The sequence below is a fragment of the Callorhinchus milii genome, unplaced genomic scaffold, assembly GCF_018977255.1.
Source record: "Callorhinchus milii isolate IMCB2004 unplaced genomic scaffold, IMCB_Cmil_1.0 Scaffold3, whole genome shotgun sequence".
In the NCBI taxonomy this organism is placed as follows: Eukaryota; Metazoa; Chordata; class Chondrichthyes; order Chimaeriformes; family Callorhinchidae; genus Callorhinchus; species Callorhinchus milii.
Window position 1 is genome coordinate 32,847,471 of NW_024704744.1, and position 19,426 is coordinate 32,866,896.

General features: G+C 43.4%; 1 protein-coding gene across 5 annotated transcripts in view; it reads left to right on the forward strand.

The window, feature by feature from the left end:
* Positions 1–19,426, forward strand: part of trdn (triadin) — a 258,959-nt gene that overhangs the window by 103,590 nt on the left and 135,943 nt on the right. For all 5 annotated transcript variants that reach the window (XM_042333199.1, XM_042333200.1, XM_042333201.1 and 2 more), the window contains exon 11: positions 5,771–5,854. In XM_042333199.1, the coding sequence (XP_042189133.1) occupies positions 5,771–5,854 (84 nt within the window). The remainder of the gene's footprint in view (positions 1–5,770; positions 5,855–19,426) is intronic.

Genomic DNA, 19,426 nt, shown 5'->3' on the forward strand with positions numbered 1-19,426 from the left:
ATGCAGAGGATGACGTGTGGCAGGTGATTCCCATGCCCAAGGAATTGCTCTGGGCAGAGCAGAGCAACAACGAATAGTACAGGTCTGCTCTGGACAAGGGGAACATTAGAAATAAAATAAATTGTGGTGGTTCAGAAGCTTTTCAGCATCAGAGGATTTATGTTATTTACATCCCCTACGAATCAGCACTCCCATTTTACCCTGAGCCCTTTTGGGGAGCCGGTTTGGTTCTGGGTATGTGAAGTACGGAGAAAAAAAAAGGAAAAGAAAGGCAAATTTCATTGCTCCCTCTTTCACTTCCTTCACAATATCAAGGTCCGTCTTCAGACCCACATCTTTGATCATGCTATTGGTCATCTTTCTCCTCCCTTGTTTCCCACCTGAAGCACGGATGCTAAGCTAGTACTATTAATCTCCTTCTGATGTATAGCGACTTTAGAGACGCTATACAAATGTAAATTTGTACCATATTGTTGTAAATTGGAAATTTAGGTGGCAGAACCTGAACATACATTTATACATGTGAACTGCTTAATGTTCTGACTACAGAGATGAAAAAAGTGTTATGTGATCCAAATGTGTTATGGAATAATAATAATAAATAATAATAATCCTTGCATTTGATACAACATCTCAACACATCTTTGAGATGTCTCAAAGCACTTCACAGAATATACTGTAAAGTGAATTGACTATATTTTGTGGGTGAAAAACGACAGCCAATTGCACACAGCAGTGTCCCACAAACAGTCATGGATTGAGTGACCAAATAATTTTTTTTATTTTTTATAAAGGGGTTATTACCCCTGGAAAGCAATCTGCCAAAGTATGAAGAGGACTGAATGTCGTGCCTGGAATTTCCAATTTAGGTGCTATTTACTGCTTTGTGAACATATCATTAACATTCTTTTGTCCTAAATTGTGCATTCACTACCTCCATCTCCAAATGGCATGAGAAATCTACACATCATGAAAAAGAAATGATTAATTGCAGAACAATACCTGTGTGAATTGTGGTATATAAATGTAAGTTGTTGTTAAATCCCAATGGGGAAGATGATATTCTTTTCCATAGTCCACACATTTAGACTGATCGAAACAGTAATCTTTGAACAAATTTACAGTCCAATTTGCAATTTACTTAAATATGGAACCATAATCCTTTAGTTTAGTCAGGACAATATCCTGGAGGGGGTCCACAATTTCAGTTTGTACTATTTAGTTATGTTTTTCAGATATTATTTGAAAATATTTTGAAAGCTACGAAAGACAATGGCAATTCCTCCTTTTCAAATTAGGAAATAACCGCCTAAGTAATATAAATAGTCTCAACTACACATTTAATGCAAATACCTTCTGAAACAGAATGTGTTCAAACATCCTTTGTTTTTCAGATTAATAACAGTATTGTTGGGATAATTACAGTACAATCAATAGTGGCCCTAATGTGTTCATTTCGTGAGATGCAGTAATGAACACCTAATGGCTGGTAATGACTATGATTCACAAACAAAATCTTGCTGTCACTATAAGTATCATGAAACATGGCCTTATCTCTTCATTGCTCAAGTTGCTATAGCACAGGTCCAATCTACACCCCTGCAATGGAATCACAACCTTTTTTCTTCCCTCATTCAGGCAGAGTGGAGGAAAAAAACACAGTGTACTGAATCACGTATTTTGATTTGCTTATCGCCACTTCAGTTTATATTTGCTGATCGCAGTAACTCTCAGCTCTTTTCCAAATCCAATATACAGCATTAATCTTTAGCATTGCATAACATTACTTCTCTCAACATTTTAATTCATTTGACTTTGGAGATTTTTATTCACCAGCGCCTGGAATCCAACTTGATTAGCTTGCAGAGAGATGGTGACAACACTCTCACACATAACATGCTGAGCTGTGTTGCCCATCAGAAAGCTCGCAGGGAGTTCCTGGTACATATCATTCATACAGTGAGGGCTCAAACCCACACTAGTCAGATGTCAAATGACCAACTTGTGATTATCCTCCTTGTGGGGGAGGTAAGCAGGGTCTCCTTGAAACTGAACTGGCTCCAAGATGACATGTTTGGCAATGGAATGTCATAATTGAGCCAACCTTCTCTGGCGATCTCAGTAGTCTAGTTATTGAGTCAGGCAGGTCCGCCATACTGCAGTGATAACAGCACATCCAGCCTGGCTCAGCAGCAGGACTTGGAAGGGAAGACTGGGGGCAGGGAATCATCCCATTCAGCTCATGTTAACACTGCAAGCCAAAGCCATAGTGATAGTCCTAGCTGGACAAGCAGCAGGAAAGCTTGTCAGACAGCGATATCAATGGCAACCTATGTGGTTTTAGCTGGTTAGACTCCATGGTTAGACTCCAATGCAAACTCTGGAGTCCCCAAGCCTTGGCTCTTGATAACCTACATCTAATACTTTGGGGAATTAGGTAAGCAGGATGCATGCCTCCAAGGAAAGAGTGCCCATTCCATTCCAACAATCTATCTCTGGAATTTCCATGTATATTGGGATGCATGGAGTTCTCAGTTTGGTTTGGAAACTCTTTAGCATAGTGAAGGATTTCTGTATCTGTCAAAACACCTAGGTGACCAAAAAAAGTACAACATTTGCACAGCATTATCCAGTGTCACATCACTCCAATGAGATAGCATCAGTGTAATTACTTTCTTTGTTTACTATACTTTGGATGAACAGAGACATACTATTTGTAGCTCAACAGCACATACACAATCAGGTGAATAGCCTCCTTCTATGCTGAACACGCTCGCGTTTCTCAGTATTACAGCATTATTTTCAAGCAGCTTTGGCGCATAAAACGTTATTGGGTTGGATGTGTACTGCTGAACATTTTAATATCTGTTCCAGGCGCAAAGCGATCCAGAATAGTTAAGGGCATTTTATTTCTTTCTTTAACATCACATTGATCAGAGCTGAGGGCTTTGCTCACACAGAGCCAATCATAATACCAGAAAATCAAAGCAACCCTGTTGTCACTTCTTGGTCAAAATATTGCGATTAGGCCATATGGATGGAACTGTTTAAGGTGTGATTTTAGTCCTTCAATTCTCGTCCACCATTAAAACCACAATTTTATTGTTCTTATAGACAATGCCCATATCACTCAGATACAAGATCACAAGATTGGTTTTGATCAAAAAGGCCCTTCAACCCATTTGATCTCTTCTTTCCACAATACCCACATTATTGAACCCCCATCATAGCATCAAGATCTTAAATGAGTTCAGTGCACTGGCCTCAACCACCCTTGCTGGTAACCAGTTCCAGTCATTGATTATCCTCAGCATAAAGAAAACCTCCTAGTATCTGACCTGAAATTGTTTTTTATAGCTCTAAACCCACGTTCTTTTGTTCTACTTCCTGGTTGCTTTCTAAAGTATTGATCTGGGATTACCTTTTCAATTAATAAATTAAATTGATTTGCTGGACTTCAGGGTCCTTCTCTGTTGAGGGCAGACATGCTGAATGGATTGATTAAACTGATGTTAGCCATGGGCCTCATCAACAAATGAACCCAATGAATCCAGTCAATTCTAATTTAATGGAACTGATCAGAAAAAGGAAGGAAGTGTTGAGTCATCACTATATTTTAATTATTCAGACACTGAGATAATCAAACTCACAGAGACAGGATGCTCCATTGAAGAAACCTTTGTATAGCAATGTGCATGGTACAGAAAGGTATTTTACCAATCTGGAGCGCAGCATGACTTGTATTTCTTTCTTCTCCTTGTGAATCTCCTTGCTTCTTTCTTTTCTATCTTCTCAGAAAGGAACATTTATTAGTATTCAACAATCTAACGTATCCGAAGTGTCCAAAAAAATCAGTTAAAGCTTTTGTCAGTGCCCTTCTATTTTATCTATTTCATTTTCTGTATATAGAGCTTTGTTGATGTTAGCTATCAAACTCCAGTGACCAATTTGTTGCCCGTTACTGCAATATTTTCATTGCAAGTTTTGTTTCTGATCCCTGGGTTTGGCTGCCAGACCTAGAACACTGTGGTATTTCTCTAAAGGATACGGATCAGAAATCATTCAAAATTACCATTATCTTCTGATCTGCTTTGGCCGATTGACCACCTTAGGCTCGAAATTCCATCTGTTATTAGCCTGTGAGATCATTTTGTGTTAAAATTTCAAACTGCTCAGAATTGTGGAAAATTCAGAAATTCAGTCTTAATTTAGTTAGCAGTTTGCCGTAGTTCTTCAAGAGACCTGACTTCCAAATTATGAGTGAATTTAATAATTTTTCCACACTCTGGCCCACTTTAAATTGTCAAGACACGATGGTCTTATAGGCTAAGATGAGATGGAACTTCTGGCCTTTATTCTTAAGGTTCTGAAAAATGTCGCCACACATTTTTAGAGGTCTTCTCTGTTCTGTGCTGCACATAACAAATTCACGTGCACTATTATGCTTCATTTGCTAAGTATTTGTGCCTGCATATGTATAAATAACTGTAATGCAATTTTAAATTGTGCAGAAAGCTATTTTCCTAAAATTTTATTCTTCTCATAAAATTGGATTACTAATATTTATTAGAACCTGGTGAAAAAATCACTAGACTTAGCAAACAAAGAACCGATAGAACTAAGCACCAAATTCACCACAGAGAGAAAATTAACCCCATAATAGTTTTTACTCCTTTTGCTGACTATAGTGTTAGTCCAGCTCAATTGTTAACATGATCACCTCTGAATCAGTAGGTTGTGGGTTTAAGCCCAATGTTTTGGAACTCATAGTTTGGGCTGACACTCCAATGTGCTCCATTGTTAGTGGTGACATCCTTTGGATAATATGTTAAACAGGTTCTGACTGCATGGTCAGGTGGACATTAAAGGTCCAACTGAACCAATTAAAAAGAAAAGGGAGTTTCTTCCAGTCAATGCCCTTTACAGCATATTCTGTGAAGTGCTTTTAGACGTCTCAACAACATGATAAGGTGCTTTATCAAATGCAAGTATTATTATTATTAGAACCCTACTTCCCCCCCCCCAAACTCTGTTGGTGGGCGAGTGTTCATTATGAGAACCTGTCTGGTTCTCTCCCCTCCCCTTTGAAGTACGCCTTAAGGGCTATCTTTCTGATCTCATTTTTGGTCACCTCTTCCCCCAACACACATTATTGAGCTTTCCCCTTCTTCCACCCCCCCACCCCCCATTTCCCCCCGTTTCCCCCCCAACCTTTGAGTCACCACCCCATCATGCAAGGTGCTACATAAACTTAAAATTCTCAAAGCCCTCTCTTCCAAACAGACCGACAGAATCTCAGTTTAATGTTTCACCTGAAGGACATTTAGTTGTGAACTGGGTGGCTGATATGACTGCCAGGGCATCTGACAGGAAATGGGCTTGGAGCAGTACAACATCAGTGGCATCTATTTGTTTTTTAATGTCTCATTTCATCTGTTCGTATTTTGAACATGTTTCCTAAAACACTGAGGGGTTTCCATAGATCTGTCTGGATGTGTTACAGTGTTACAGCACTCCTCATACCACAAAATAATAAAGCTATATTGTGACGATTAAAGAGAGTAAAGCAAAATATAATGTTCATTGCAACTGAAGGAACTTGTTGTGGATCGAGGATAAAGAGGGGAATGTAAAGGTGCTACCTTTCATCACACTGCTGAGATATGAGCTTTAAATTGTGTAACAGTGGGAGCATGTGAGAGTTTTGAAAACTGAATTGTGTCACCAAATCCATGAGTTCTATTTAATGAAATGTGTTCCCTCACTCTAGGACATCCAGCAAGTCATTCTGTTACTCCAGCTCCAGAATTAATGAAACCTCCAGCAAAGAAACCTGCAGCAGCCACTGTTCAAGGCAAGTAATGTTTATCATTATCATTTATTGCAGAGACGTGGATGCAGGCTATATTAAATATACCTCATATATTAAATGAAATGTGTAACCTAGATGTGCCTCTGAAAAGTTTGGAAAATCCAATTTCCACCCTGTGGAACTCCATCCCGCAGTCCCTCTGTCTTGCCCCCCTCCCCCGGCACCTTCATGACCGACCTCAAGACCCTCCTCTTCAACCGTGCTTTTGATCTTCCTGCTTCCTCCCTGGCCTCCACCCTCCCCCACCCTGACCCTCAGAGCAGGTCCGTAACTGTCTGTCCAGCACCTTGGGATGTCCTCCCAACGTGAAAGGTGCTATACAAATGTAATCTTGTTGTTGGTGTTGTTAATATTTCAGACCTGAGCTGGGGTCAGGGGGGGAGAAGGGAAGGGAGGGGAAGGGGGGTGGTGGCCGATGGTATGGTCGAAGAAGAGGGTTTTGAGGCGGGACTTGAAGGAGGCTAAGGAGGGGGTGAGGCAGAGTGACAGGGGGATGGAATTCCAGAGGTTGGGGGCAGAGTAGCTGAAGACTCTCCCGCCAATGGTGGGTCAGGGGACGTGGAGCAGGCCGGAGCCGGCTGAGCGGAGGGAACGGGCGGGTTGGTAGGGGGTTAGGAGGTCGCAGAGGTAGGGTGGGGTGAGGCCATGCGGGGCTTTGTAGGTGAAGACCAGGATCTTGAACTGGATCCTCTGAAGGATAGGGAGCCAATGGAGTCGGGTGAGAGTGGGGGAGATGGTGTCATGGAGTTTGGTGCGGGAGAGTTCTGGATTATCTGCAGCCTGTGGAGGGAGGAGTTGGGAAGGCCGACAAGCAAGGCATTTGCATAGTCGAGCCTGGAGGTGGTGAAGGCATGAACAAGAGTTTCAGCGGCCTGAGGGGTGAGGTAGTGGCAGAGTCAGGTGATATTACGGAGGTGAGGAATGGGTCAGAGGAATGGGTGAGGAATGAGACAGAATGGGTCATGGCTTGGATGTGGGGAAGGAAAGACAGTTGAGGGTCCAGCAAGACACCTAGGTTCTTGACTGGTTTGGTGAGTTGAAGTGTGCAACCATGGAGATTGATGCTGTCAGAACCTGAGGTGCAGAGGCGCTGGTGCGAGCCAATCAGGAATGGCTATACCTCCCACCATACCTCACGTCCCAACCGCCATAGCGGTGGTGTGGCCCTCATCTCCAGGACATCACTTGCTCTATCCCCTTACTCCTCTGGCTCATTCCCCTCATTCGAGTACCTTATACTCTACCAACTCTCCTCTTTCCCTGAAAATTCTCCTCATTTACCACCCCCCCCCCCCCCCCAAAACTTCCCTACTTTCATCTCTGACGTCTCCACCCACCTAGCTTCCTTCTGCCTCTGTTCTGAATGTTTCCTCATCCTTGGCAACCTGAATGTTCACTTCACCCCCCTTCTGCTCTATCTCCTTGAACTTCTTCTTTTTCCTCTCCTCTCACAACTTCTCCATCCACATCCACTCTGCAACCCATTTTCTAGTGACCCGGTGATTACCCGGAGCCTCAGTGTCTCGTATATCACAATCACAGACAAAGCCAACTCTAATAAACATTTCATCTCCTTTAACGCCTCAATCCCTCTCCCCAGCACAACAAACCCACCTCTATCTCCTACCACTCCTGGAAAAAAATCTCTCCGCAATACCTCTCCGCTGCCCTGGAGTCATCTGGACTCCTACCATTCTGGCCTATCTCCTGCACTGATTTATCCTCCTCATTCATTCTCCTCCACCACTCTTGATGCCCTTTCCCCCACTCAGCTCTCGAATCGCCTCCTACTCACGAACCTCACCCTAGTATATTAGCCACCTCCGCTCCCTCAAGGGTCAGGTGTGTGCCGCTGAATGCAAATCTGAACTAACAGACCACCGGCAGATCCAGCTGGATCACATCAAAATGTACCGCTCTACCCTCACTTCTGCCAAATCGTCCTTCTACTCCAAGATAATCTTGGAGGCGAAGGACAATCCCAGGCATCTATTCTTCAACACCAACCGAGTCTTCCGTCCACCCTCCCACGCCTCACCCATTCTCTCCTTAAATTCTGGCTGTGAGGCGATACTGGATTTCCTTGAGTCCAAAATCGAGAGAATTAATTCAGCTGACTCTGTCCTCCCAACCTCCATCCCTCCCCATCTGCTCCCTACATTCTGACCCCTAACCATCCCTCCCTCCACATCTTCAAATCTGTCTCCCCCTCCTCTCTTATCACCACCACATCCAGCATGAAACACACAACCTGCTCCCTTGATCCCATCCCCACTCCTCTCCTTATCTCTCAGCTCCACCTCCTTGTCCCTCTACTCTCCAACACCATCAACCTCTCCCTATCATCTGGCACCATTAGCATCCTCCTAAAAACAGCTATGATCACTCCCATCCTGAAAAAAAGCCATCCCTGATCCTAAAACTGCTTTCTATTTACTGGCCCATCTCCAACCTTTTCTTTCCAAGGTCTTTGAAAGAGTTGTTGCTTCCCAGCATCACTCCTTCCTCTCCTACCACTCCCTTCAAGAGCCCCTCTAATCGAGTTTCCGTGCTGCTCACAGCATGGGTACTGCTCTGGTCAAGGTGACAAATGACATCCTGTCCATCTGTGACCAGGGTTCCCTCTGCTTCCTCGTGCTCCTTGACCTCTCTGCTGCCTTCAATACCATGGACCACTACATCCTCCTCCACCGTCTCTCCTCTCACCTCAAGCTTCAAGGTTCTGTCCTTGAATGAATGGTTCAGCTCTTATCTCTCACCCAATTTCCAATTTGTCTCCGCCAATGGTTTCTCTTCCAGCCCATGCACAGTCTTGTGCCGTGTTCCTTAGGGCTCTCTCCTCAGTCCCCTCCTCTTCAACTGTTACATGCTCCCCCTTGGTGACATGATCCGCAGACATAAGGTCAACTTCCTCATTTCAGTATGATGACTTGCTTTTTTTGGGGGAGTAGAAGAAATCTGGCTACTTTCAGTGATGAATCAGTTAGTTAGATGTGTTAAGTTACCTTGGCAAGTTTATTTGAAGGCCTATGGTATATACTTTTGTTTGGTTAGCTGGGGTCTGATATATTATGGAAATTCATCACCATACCATTGAAACCAGACTGAGAATTTCATATATGAATGTCACCTCACATGGACATTTTCTTGTGTCTGGAATGGAATGCATACTCTCCTTGGTGGGATGCATCTACCTATCTGATTCCAGAGAGCATTAAACAAAGGTTAGCGAAAGCCAAAGCTTGAGGACCCCACAGTATGTTTTTGGTACCGTGGGAGTTCAACTAGTTAGTTTGCCATTGAAAACACTGCCATGCAAGCTTCCCACTGCTCGTCCTGCTTGGACCACCATACCCGTTAGGGCTTTGGCTTGCAGGGTTAAGAACAACAACAAATTACATTTGTAATGCGAGTTTCACATCAGGGGGACATCCCAAAGCATTGAAGGTGGCAGAATCCATTCCCACATTGGCCAGTTTGCCCCTCCTATTTCTTCTGATATGCTAGGTTGGTTATGCTGTCATCAGCAGTACCCTGAGTACCACAGAACTGCTTGTTTTAGGGACCAGACAAACTAAATTGTCACAGAGGGAAAATTCACTTCTGACATTCCATTGCAAAGCACATCCCTTGGGGCTAGCTCAATTCCAAGGAGACCCCACTTGCCTTCCCCACCACCAGAGGATAGTCACTCATGGGTCATATGACAATTAACAAGTGCATGTTTGAGCCCTCATGAGGTGGATAGGAGGCATCAGGAATTATTTGTGAGTTTCTTGGTGAGCAGCACAGCTCAATATGAAATGTGTGAGAACATTTCTATCATCTTCCTGTACGCAGCTTGAACATACATCCCCACCCATTGATCAGCGGTGCCAATGGTTTCCTCAGTTAGGAGGAGCAGTGAATCTTTCCACTCAGCTCCTGTTAATGCTGCCAGCCAATCTATGACTGTTTGTGGGATACTGCTGTGTGTAATTGGCCACAAAATTTCCCCCACAAAATGCACAGGCCACTTTACACTATATCCTATGAAGTGCTTTGAGACGTCTTGATGATGTGATAAGCCATTTTACCAAATGCAAGGATTTATTATGTATCACCAGCAATCTTGATGTCTATTATTTTGTTGATTCTTTGCAGCATTTTAACGGCCTCCACAATGAAGTAATCTACATTATTTACAGGAACTCTTGATGTTGCATAAATCTACCCAGTCACCCAGACTTTAATTATTGGTTGTTAATTAATGCATTTTTAGGTACCAATAAAGTCTTTGCCACAATTGTGCAGAGGAGAGATTGGATATTGCAACATAATATAATACCATACAAAATTACATTTGTATAGCGCCTTTCACATCGGGAGGATGTCCCAAGGTGCTGGACAATCAGTGCCTAAGCAGGGGGTTGGAATCAGAGAGGGTGGAGCGCATGGAGGGTAGAAGGATGGCCAAAGGCACAGTCGAAGAGGAGGGTCTTGAGATGTGCTTTGAAGGAGGCAAGTATAAGACATGAAGACAGAACAAGAGATATTGCTTTGTTCATCTCAGTGAGGCAATGTTCGAAGATATATCACAAGGGGATAATGAGGAGCCTCCTATAAACTAGTCATGCTGTTTACGTTTACCATGGAATTGTGTCCTCACATTTGACAGTATGTATGGCACACAATACCAGGTTTCAGACTGGCTCAGTTGGCAGCACTCTTACCTCTGTGTCATATGTGGGTTCAGGTAGCGAGGTGTCGCTTGTTGAGGCTTTGAGCTCATTTAGGCTGAAACTCCGACACAAAGCTCCATGTTAAAAAAAACATGCTTTTCAGTAAAATCGTGTGCAGTGCTTTGAAATGATCTCCCGACAATAGATTATTGTGAACATTTGTAGAAATCAACCGGTCAATGAAGGGTTAAGTAAGATTCATGTGTAAAGCCCTTCTGTAGTGAGGAACAATAATTATTAAAGGTGGCATCAGACATTTGTTTGTGCCTGCAAGATTTAGCCACAATAATTCTCACTGCTAGCTGGAAAGCAACTTGTCAGGATCATGCAACGTCAGCACAGTCAGTGTATGTTACTTGCAACTAAAGTGCTGACATTCAGTGCCTTTGACAGAGCATACAAACTTGGAATATTAATTAAATTTGAATGACAGGTACATTTTCCAACAGATTAAAAACAATGTGAAGGGGACTGCGGCGTGAGAAGTTTAGTTACACTCTGCAAGTGGCACTGAAAGTGCTAAAAGAGCAGAAAATGCCAATTGGTTCCACCACTGTCTCACACCGCAGACCGTTGAAACCCTCATACATGCATTTATAACATTGAGGCTTGACTATGCAAATTCCTTGCTTGTCGGCCTCCCCAACTCCTACCTCATAGGCTGCAGATCATCCAGAACTCTGCGGCCCTTGTCCTCTCCTGGACCAGGCTCCGTGACCCAATCACCCCCAACTTACCCGACTCCACTCGCTTCCCATCACACAGAGAATACAGTTCAAGATCCTGGTCCTCACCTTTAAAGCCCTCCATGGCCTTGATTTCCCCCCCCCTTTCTCTGTGACCTCCTAACCCCCTACCATCCTGTACACTTCCTCCTCTCAGCGGGCTCTGGCCTGCTTCACATCCCCTGACTCGCTTGCCCCATCATCGGTGGGTGGGACACTACCCCCACCATCTGGAACTCCATCCCGCAGTCTGTCCGCCTTGCCCCCTCCTTCGCCTCTCTCAAGACCCTCTTCTTCGACTGTGCTTTTGATCACCCTGCTTCCCCCATGGCCCTCCACCCTCCCCAATCCCGACCCCCAGCTCGGGTCCGAAACACTGACTGTCCAGCACCTTGGGACATCCTCCCAACGTGAAAGATGCTTTACAAATGTAATTTTGTTGTTGTAATTAATTACTAACATTTGTGCTTGTAGCATTGTTGATTTGGCAGAATTTAACAATATCAGTTAATTCATAGAAGAAAAGAAAAGTTGTACTTTAGTAAATTCTTACATAGTGCACCATAAACCATTACTGCAGTTGTAGAAGAACCAAGAAATTGCATTGTGGATGTTATGTTTATTTTTTTCATTTGCATGTGCTGTGTTTGGCTGGCACTACCATCAGTAAGAACTTGCATGACTAGCTTATAGGAGGCTCCTCATTATCCCCTTGTGATTTATCTTGGAACATTGCCTCATTGAGATGGAACGAAGCAATATCTCCTGTGCCTTCTTCATGTCTTATACTATCCAACCTCTCCTCTGTACAATTGGTTTACTGCAGACAGTGGCTTCAGGAAATGCATTTTGTCAAAGTTGTAATAACACTACTGCAGTAAATCGAGGATGGATACCAGATTTGTTGTCCCTCACATATTTTATTAATATTTATTACTAACTTCCTTCTCTGCTTTATGATCATTTTACACATACACTCTTCAATGCTTTGAGTCTTCTCTTCTATAGAGTTTCCATTCAAGGATGTACCTTGTAGATCCTTCAAAAACTGCATATTGTGGGCAAGACAGGTATTCAGAATTGACTGAAGGAAAGGAAGCAGAAGATCTTGTTTAGGGGAGCTAGTTCAAAGATGGGGGAGGTAACAACAACAAAATTACATTTATAGAGCGCCTTTCACATTGGGAGGACGTCCTAAGGCGCTGGACAGTCAGGTGTCAGAACCCGAGCATGGGGAGGGGGGGGATAGGGGTGAGGGAAGGCAGAGATGTGGGAGGGCGACTGAAGGCACGATCGAAGAGGAGGGTCTTGAGACCGGCCTTGAAGGAGGCAAGGAAGGAAGCGAGGCGAAGGGATTATGGGATGGAGTTCCAGAGTGTGGGGGCAGAGAGGCTGAAAGACCGGCCACTGATGGTAGAGCAGGTCAGGCGGGAAACATGGAGCAGGCTGGAGCCCGCTAAATGGAGGGAGTGGGCAGATTGGCAGAGAGTCAGCAGGTCAGAGAGGTAGGAGGGGGCAAGGCCATGGATGGCCTTGAAAGTGAGGATTCTTGAATACGATCCTCTAAGGGATGGGAAGCCAGTGGAGTCGGGCGATGATGGAAGTGATGGGGTCACGGAATCTGGTGCATGAGAGTACACAAGCTGCAGAGTTTTGGATGATCTGCAGCTGTGAAGGGAAGAGTTTGGAAGGCCGATGAGGAGGGAGTTTCCATAATCGAGCCTTGATGTGACGAATGCGTGTGTGAGAGTCTCGGCAGCCTGAGGGGTGAGGCAGTGGCAGAGTCTGGCAATGTTGTGAAGGTGGTGGTAGGCAGTGCCGGTCATGACGCGGATGTGGGGGAGAAAGGACAGTTCAGGGTCAAAGAAGACACCCAGGTTCCTGACTGGCCTAGTGAGGTTGAGTATGCAGCCGTGGAGGCTGATGCTGCCAGTGCCCGAGGTGCGGAGGCGCTGGCGCGAGCCAATCAGGGGGGCCTCGGTCTTGCTGATCATCAGTTGGAGAGGGGTAAAGACCTGGGCTCTCAGATCCAGTCTTAGGTAGTTACATTTGTAGATGTCACAAAGGTCCTACAAATAGACTTTGGCAGAGTATGCACATAGGCTCACAACTGGCAAATGAAGTTTAATAATAATAAAAGCAAGGTACTTCATATAGGGAGTAAGAATTGGAAACAAAATACTTGATGGATGGGATAGAACTTGCCAAGGGGGAAGTTGAAAGAGATCTCGGAGTGTTAATTGATTCATCACTCCCGATGTCAACACAGTGTGAGGCAGCAATAAACAAGGCAAACAGGATGCAGGGTTATACTATATTGCTAAATCAATTGAGTTTAGTTCCCCAGACATCACACTCAAGCTGTACAGAGCTCTTGTCAGTCCACATTTAGAATATATGCAATTCTGGTCACCGTCATAAGGGAAACGCCCAGGAGAGCAATGAGGATGATCACATACAATACAATAGAAATTTACATTTATATCGCACCTTTCACATCAGGAAGACATCCCAAGACAACAACAACAACTTGCATTTATATAGCGCCCTCACATAGGGTAGCGACCCAGAGTGCTTGACAGCGGAGGAGCACAATGATAGCCGGGGGGTCAGGGTTTGTCTAGGGTTTGCACCCAGGTTGGAATGGGGTTAAGGGGGTGGGGGAGATAGCTAAAAGTACAGTCAAAGAGGAAGGCCTTGAAGCTTATCTTGAAGGAGGCGAGAGAAGGGTAAAGTCGAAACTTGGCCAAGTTGGGGAAATGGGATCTTTAACATTCACTTAAATAGGCAGACAGGACCTTGGTTTAACAACTCATCCAAGGAAAGTTTAAAATTTTGACATGGGGCTAGAAGTTAACAGTCTTTGCTCACAAATTAATAATAATAATAATAATCATTGCATTTGATATAGAGGTTTTCACATCTTCTAGATGTCCCAAAGCGCTTCACAGAATATACTGAATTACACAGTTCACTTTACAATATATTCTGCGAAGCACTTGCTTTTGTTATTATCTTTTGATTCAGAGGTGAGATCTTTCCAGGGTATTGCATTGAATGTTTAAAGTGATTGATAATTTCTGATTTCAGGTTGGAATTGACCCCAAATATGGATAGTGTAGAGTTAGCGGCTTAGTTGGGAATGTTCTTGCCTCTGAGTCAGAAGGTTGTGGCTTCAAGTCCCATGTCTCACACTGGGACTTTGAATTCATAGTCAAAGCTCACACTCCAATGCAGTGCTCGGTGAGTGATGCATTATCTGAGTTGAAATTGTTTCAGATGAGATACTAAATCCAAGTCCCGTCTCCTTGGAGCTGAACTTGCGCCAAGGTGATATGCTGGGCAACAGAATCAGAATCCAGTGAACCCCCTGTGGTCGCCTCAGTTGTCTGGTTGCTGAGTCAGGTGGGTCTGCTAATGACAAACCAGCCAGCCTGGCTCACTGGCAGAACTTGGAACAACAGACCACTATGGGCGGTGGATGAAAGTATTCTTTGGGAGGCGGGCTGAGCTGAGCCGCATTCTTCTCATACATTCTGACCTCACTTTGCTGAAAACACTGTGGAATGCATGTGTGTCTCTTGCTGTTTGTTTGTTTGTGTGTGTGTCTCTGTATGTCTGTGTGTGCATCATGGCACTTGAATACTGCTCACTCAACTCACTGACTGCTACACTTGCTTTCCTCTCCCCAACGTCCACACCCATAGGCCTCAGATCATCTAGAACGCTGTAGCCCTTGTCCTCTCCTGCACCAGGCTCCATGACCCTGTCAGCCCCATCCGTGCCCATCTCCACTGGCGTCCCATCACACAAAGGATACTGTTCAAGATCCTGGTCCTTATCTTCAAAGCCCTCCATGGTCTTGCTCCCCTCTACATCTGAGACCTCCTAAACTCCTACCATCCTGCACACTCCCTCCACTCAGTGGGTTCCGGCCTGCTTCACGTTCCCTGACATGCTCGCCCCATCATTGGTGGGTGGGATATTATCCTCACCCTTTGGAGCGCCATCCCGCAGTCCCTCCACCTCGTCCCCTCCTTCATCTCCTTCAAGACCCATCTAAAGACCCTCCTCTTCAACTGTACTTTCGATCACTCTGCTTCCCCCCTTACCCTCCATCCTCCCCGATCATGACCTCCAGCTCAGGATTGGGGAGGGCAGAAACTCTGACTGTCCAGTGCCTTGGGACATCCTCCCGACGTGAAAGACATTATACAAATGTCATTTTGTTGTTGTTGTTATTGTTTACTTCACATCCCACTACACACCATGGAGAGCAGCTCCCCTCTCCAGCCACAAGGTCCCATTTGCCCAAACTGGAGAAAAGTTGGATTTGGCGTGGAGGGCGTGCTGGAGCTGAGCCCGCTCTAGCACTAGCTGCCCACCACCTGTGCTGGTCAATGGGGGCTGGGATTTTTCCCAGTCAGCTCATGTTAACCCTGCAAACCAAAGCACTCATGGATAGGTTGGTCCTAGCTGGACAAGCAGTGGGAAGATAGCCAGACCGTACCCCAACCCAAACTCTGGGGTCCCCAAGCTTGGCTCTTGCCATCCTACACCTAATATTCTCCAGACATGAGGTTTTCCATGTGTAGGAGGCAGGCATGGAACTCTCAGTCTGGTTTGGATACTCTTAAACATAGTGATGGGTTTCCTTATGTGTCAACCATCTGGCTGACCCTCCAAAAAGAACTATTCAAAAAGATTAAGTGGTTTCTCCCAGTTTCCTGGCCAACAATTCACCAGATTAACAGAGTAAATCTAGATCCAAGTGGAATTTTTACCGCAAATGATTGTCAGTTATTTTTATTTCACATTGCATATAATGTTAATTTCATCAGAATATGAACAGTCATTTTGCTGCTTTTTGTTTAGCTTATCATATTTTCTTTCCTCTTGAAAGCAGTGTTTGTATCGTCAGTGAGGGAGATTGCATCAAAATAGAGATTGCTTTTAGACCACTTCAATATTTTTAACATCTTTGTTCATAAAGATTATACATTCAGGATCAGAGTAGTGTTTCTTCCTACTGTGGCAGATTCCATTTCCCATGTTTGTAAACAGAACACTAGGGAATTCATTGGAATTTCAGGGAAAAGGGATAATTCTTTTACTCCAGATCATCCTACAGGGTCAATATGCAAATTCTCCAAATATACTTGAAATCACTTAATATAGATCAATTTGGTTTCAATCTTTGATAGTCAAAGAAAGGTTCTATCCACCTGGCGGTGGGCAGTTTTCACAAACTTGATCATTAACACAGTGATTTGAATCAAAATTATTTTTGGAGAACAAAAAATATGTTGTAGCACTTTTAGAATGTGTATTCCAAATGTAGCCCTTTGATTAATGTAAGGATTTCCAATGCCAATGTGCGAGGATGAATCCAGGCTTTTTTTATTCTCTCTCAATTCACTCCAGGGCAGATGCGTTTTACATTTGTGTGCCTGTGGGCATGTCCACTACAGGAATTTGTTTTGGAGCTCATTTCTGGCAGTGCTTGCTCTCTCAGTAATATACCATTCCATAAATCTTATCTGTAAATGCAGACATCCTCAGCCAACACAGACATTTTCTTCATTAATAAACCAAATAGCCAATAAAAGTTTACAAAAAGTAGAATTTCACATGACTAAACTATAGTCGTTCCCTTGAATGAAATCTCGGATATTGCAGTAAGATGAAATTTAGTGTGCACTTTGACTGATCTTTGCAGTGTGTTTTTTATTTAGTATGTTTGTTAAGCATCTATCAGTAAAATGTCTTTAGTTCACAGTTAGACTGTGAATCTTACTGTCCTATAAGTAGATCTAATGGAAAAAGCTTCCTGAGATTTGACACCTATCTGTTGAGTGATGACAGCTATTTTGAGATTTCAGCCTGTCTGATGATATTTAGCAATGTGAGCAATGTTGGAATGTAACTCTTGAACTGAACTAAGAGTTATATTTTCTATTTCCTTCAGTAAGTGTTGTAGGAGGAGGGGAAGAGACAGCTGTTTCACAAAGCTACATTTACAGGTAGTCATCCATTAGCAAGAATATTACATTTATATAAAGTATTGAAAGCACCCAGTGGTGCATGGCAAAAAATAAGTTTCTAACACTCCCAACACAAGCGTTCACGTGATGCTGTCTTGCTGTTTCTGTTTCAGTCATGATGCAACTGACAAAAATCACAGCTCCACACTTTCCCCAGTACTTAACGTGAATGAATGAGATCATCCCAGAGCAGCTAAACCCAGCAAAATAAATTGAGAGTAATTAGGCATATTTTATAAAACAACCTCTATCCACCAGGGCTAACCACAGTGTCTTTGGGGTCCTGATGACTTTTACATTTAATTAGAAAGATCAGTCATTTAACTAAAAATAAGTACAAAGTATTGCATAATCCAATATTTCAATGGCAAAAACACCCTTTTATCAGCTGTATGCTTATCCTATTTTTGTGGGGCAGAAATTCCACCTGGGTTTACATTTAGTGGATTTACATTCTTGATTCTGAAGATAATTTTCTGTAATTTTCTTTTGAAACCTTTAGAAAACTAACTTTAAAGTTTCACATTGTGGGCAGTCTAAAATGCTATATAGCACTTTATATAGGAGCCCTGTATCATAGTGATTAGACCGCTTACCTCACAAACGAGAGGATCCTGTTTTGATTCCTATGCAGGGCGAAACCTTAGGCAAATTTCCTAGCTACACACGCCTCTGTTTACCTAGCAGTAAGTAATGAAGTTGGTAGATTGCGAAGCTGAACAAGATAGGTTACAGGAGGATTTGAACATACTTGGGAATTGGGCAGTTCGGTGGCAGGTGAAATTCAATGTGGAGAAATGTAAAATATTTCATATGGGGCCAAAAAATCCTGGAGGGACTATTATTTGAACAGAAGGAAAATAATATGTATTGAAAATGTAAAGGACCTGGGGGTCCTGATTGACAATACATTGAAGCTCTCCCAACAATGCTCTGTGGCAGTGAATAAAGCAAACCAGATGTTGGGATGTATCAAAAGAACAATAGCAAAGCCAAAATAGTGGGGTAATCCTACCACTGGTGAGACCATATAGATATAGACAGTATAGATCATGACAGGCTGTTTCAACTTGTCCAGAGTAGTAAAACTAGAGAATACAGCATGTGATTGAAGGGGGGTAAATTCAGAACAAATCTACGCAAACACTATTTCAGTGAGCGAATAGTGAACCTGTGGAACAGGCTCCCTCGGGAGACAGTTGAAGCAGGAAGCATTGATTCTTTCAAACACAGATTAGATAGCTTTCTTTTAGGAAATAACATTATGGGGTATAGTACATAGGTAGTTTGGGACACATGTGCCTGCGACCGCTAGGAAGGTGGAAGGCGAACTTGATGGACCTTGGTCTTTTTTCGTCTAGCATTTCTTATGTTCTTATGTAAGTAGGAACCTGGTTGTTAGTCGATTGCTGGAACTCTTTCTGGGGAAAATAAGCCTTCCCCACCGAAAAAAATTTAGTCACTCTTTGTGAGATATTACTGTGCACAATTGGCTATAGATTTCAACTACAAAATATACCGTTAATACTCTATGAACACCTTGAGACATTTTAACAACGTGATAAGACACTATACCAAAGGCAAGGATTATTATTTGTATATGCTAGGAGGATATCGCAAAAGCACTTGGCTGGGTACCTGGGCTGGGAGTGGGGTTGGGGAGGAGAAAGATGACCTAAAGCATGGTCAACCAGATAGGTGTTGAGATGGACTTGGAACAAAGAAGGGAGGGAGTAAGTGGGAGGGATTCCAGAATGTTGTTGCAGAGAGCAAGAAGACAATGGCTGTAAAGCCATCCGCTGATGGTGGGGTGGAAAAAGTGGGGGATATGTATCAGGCTGATTCTCGCTGAGCAAAAGGAAGCGGCCAGTAGATTTGAAAGACTTCACAGAGGTGGAGTAGATAAATATAGTAGCTCTAGACCCAGGTGAAATTTCTCCCTGTATATTTGTGTTGCACCTTAATAAGGTTATTTACCAAGAATGTGGAATATTTCTGAATCATGTAGTAATTACAATTATTGGGCAAATACAAATCTAATGTATATTCTGTATATACAGTAGA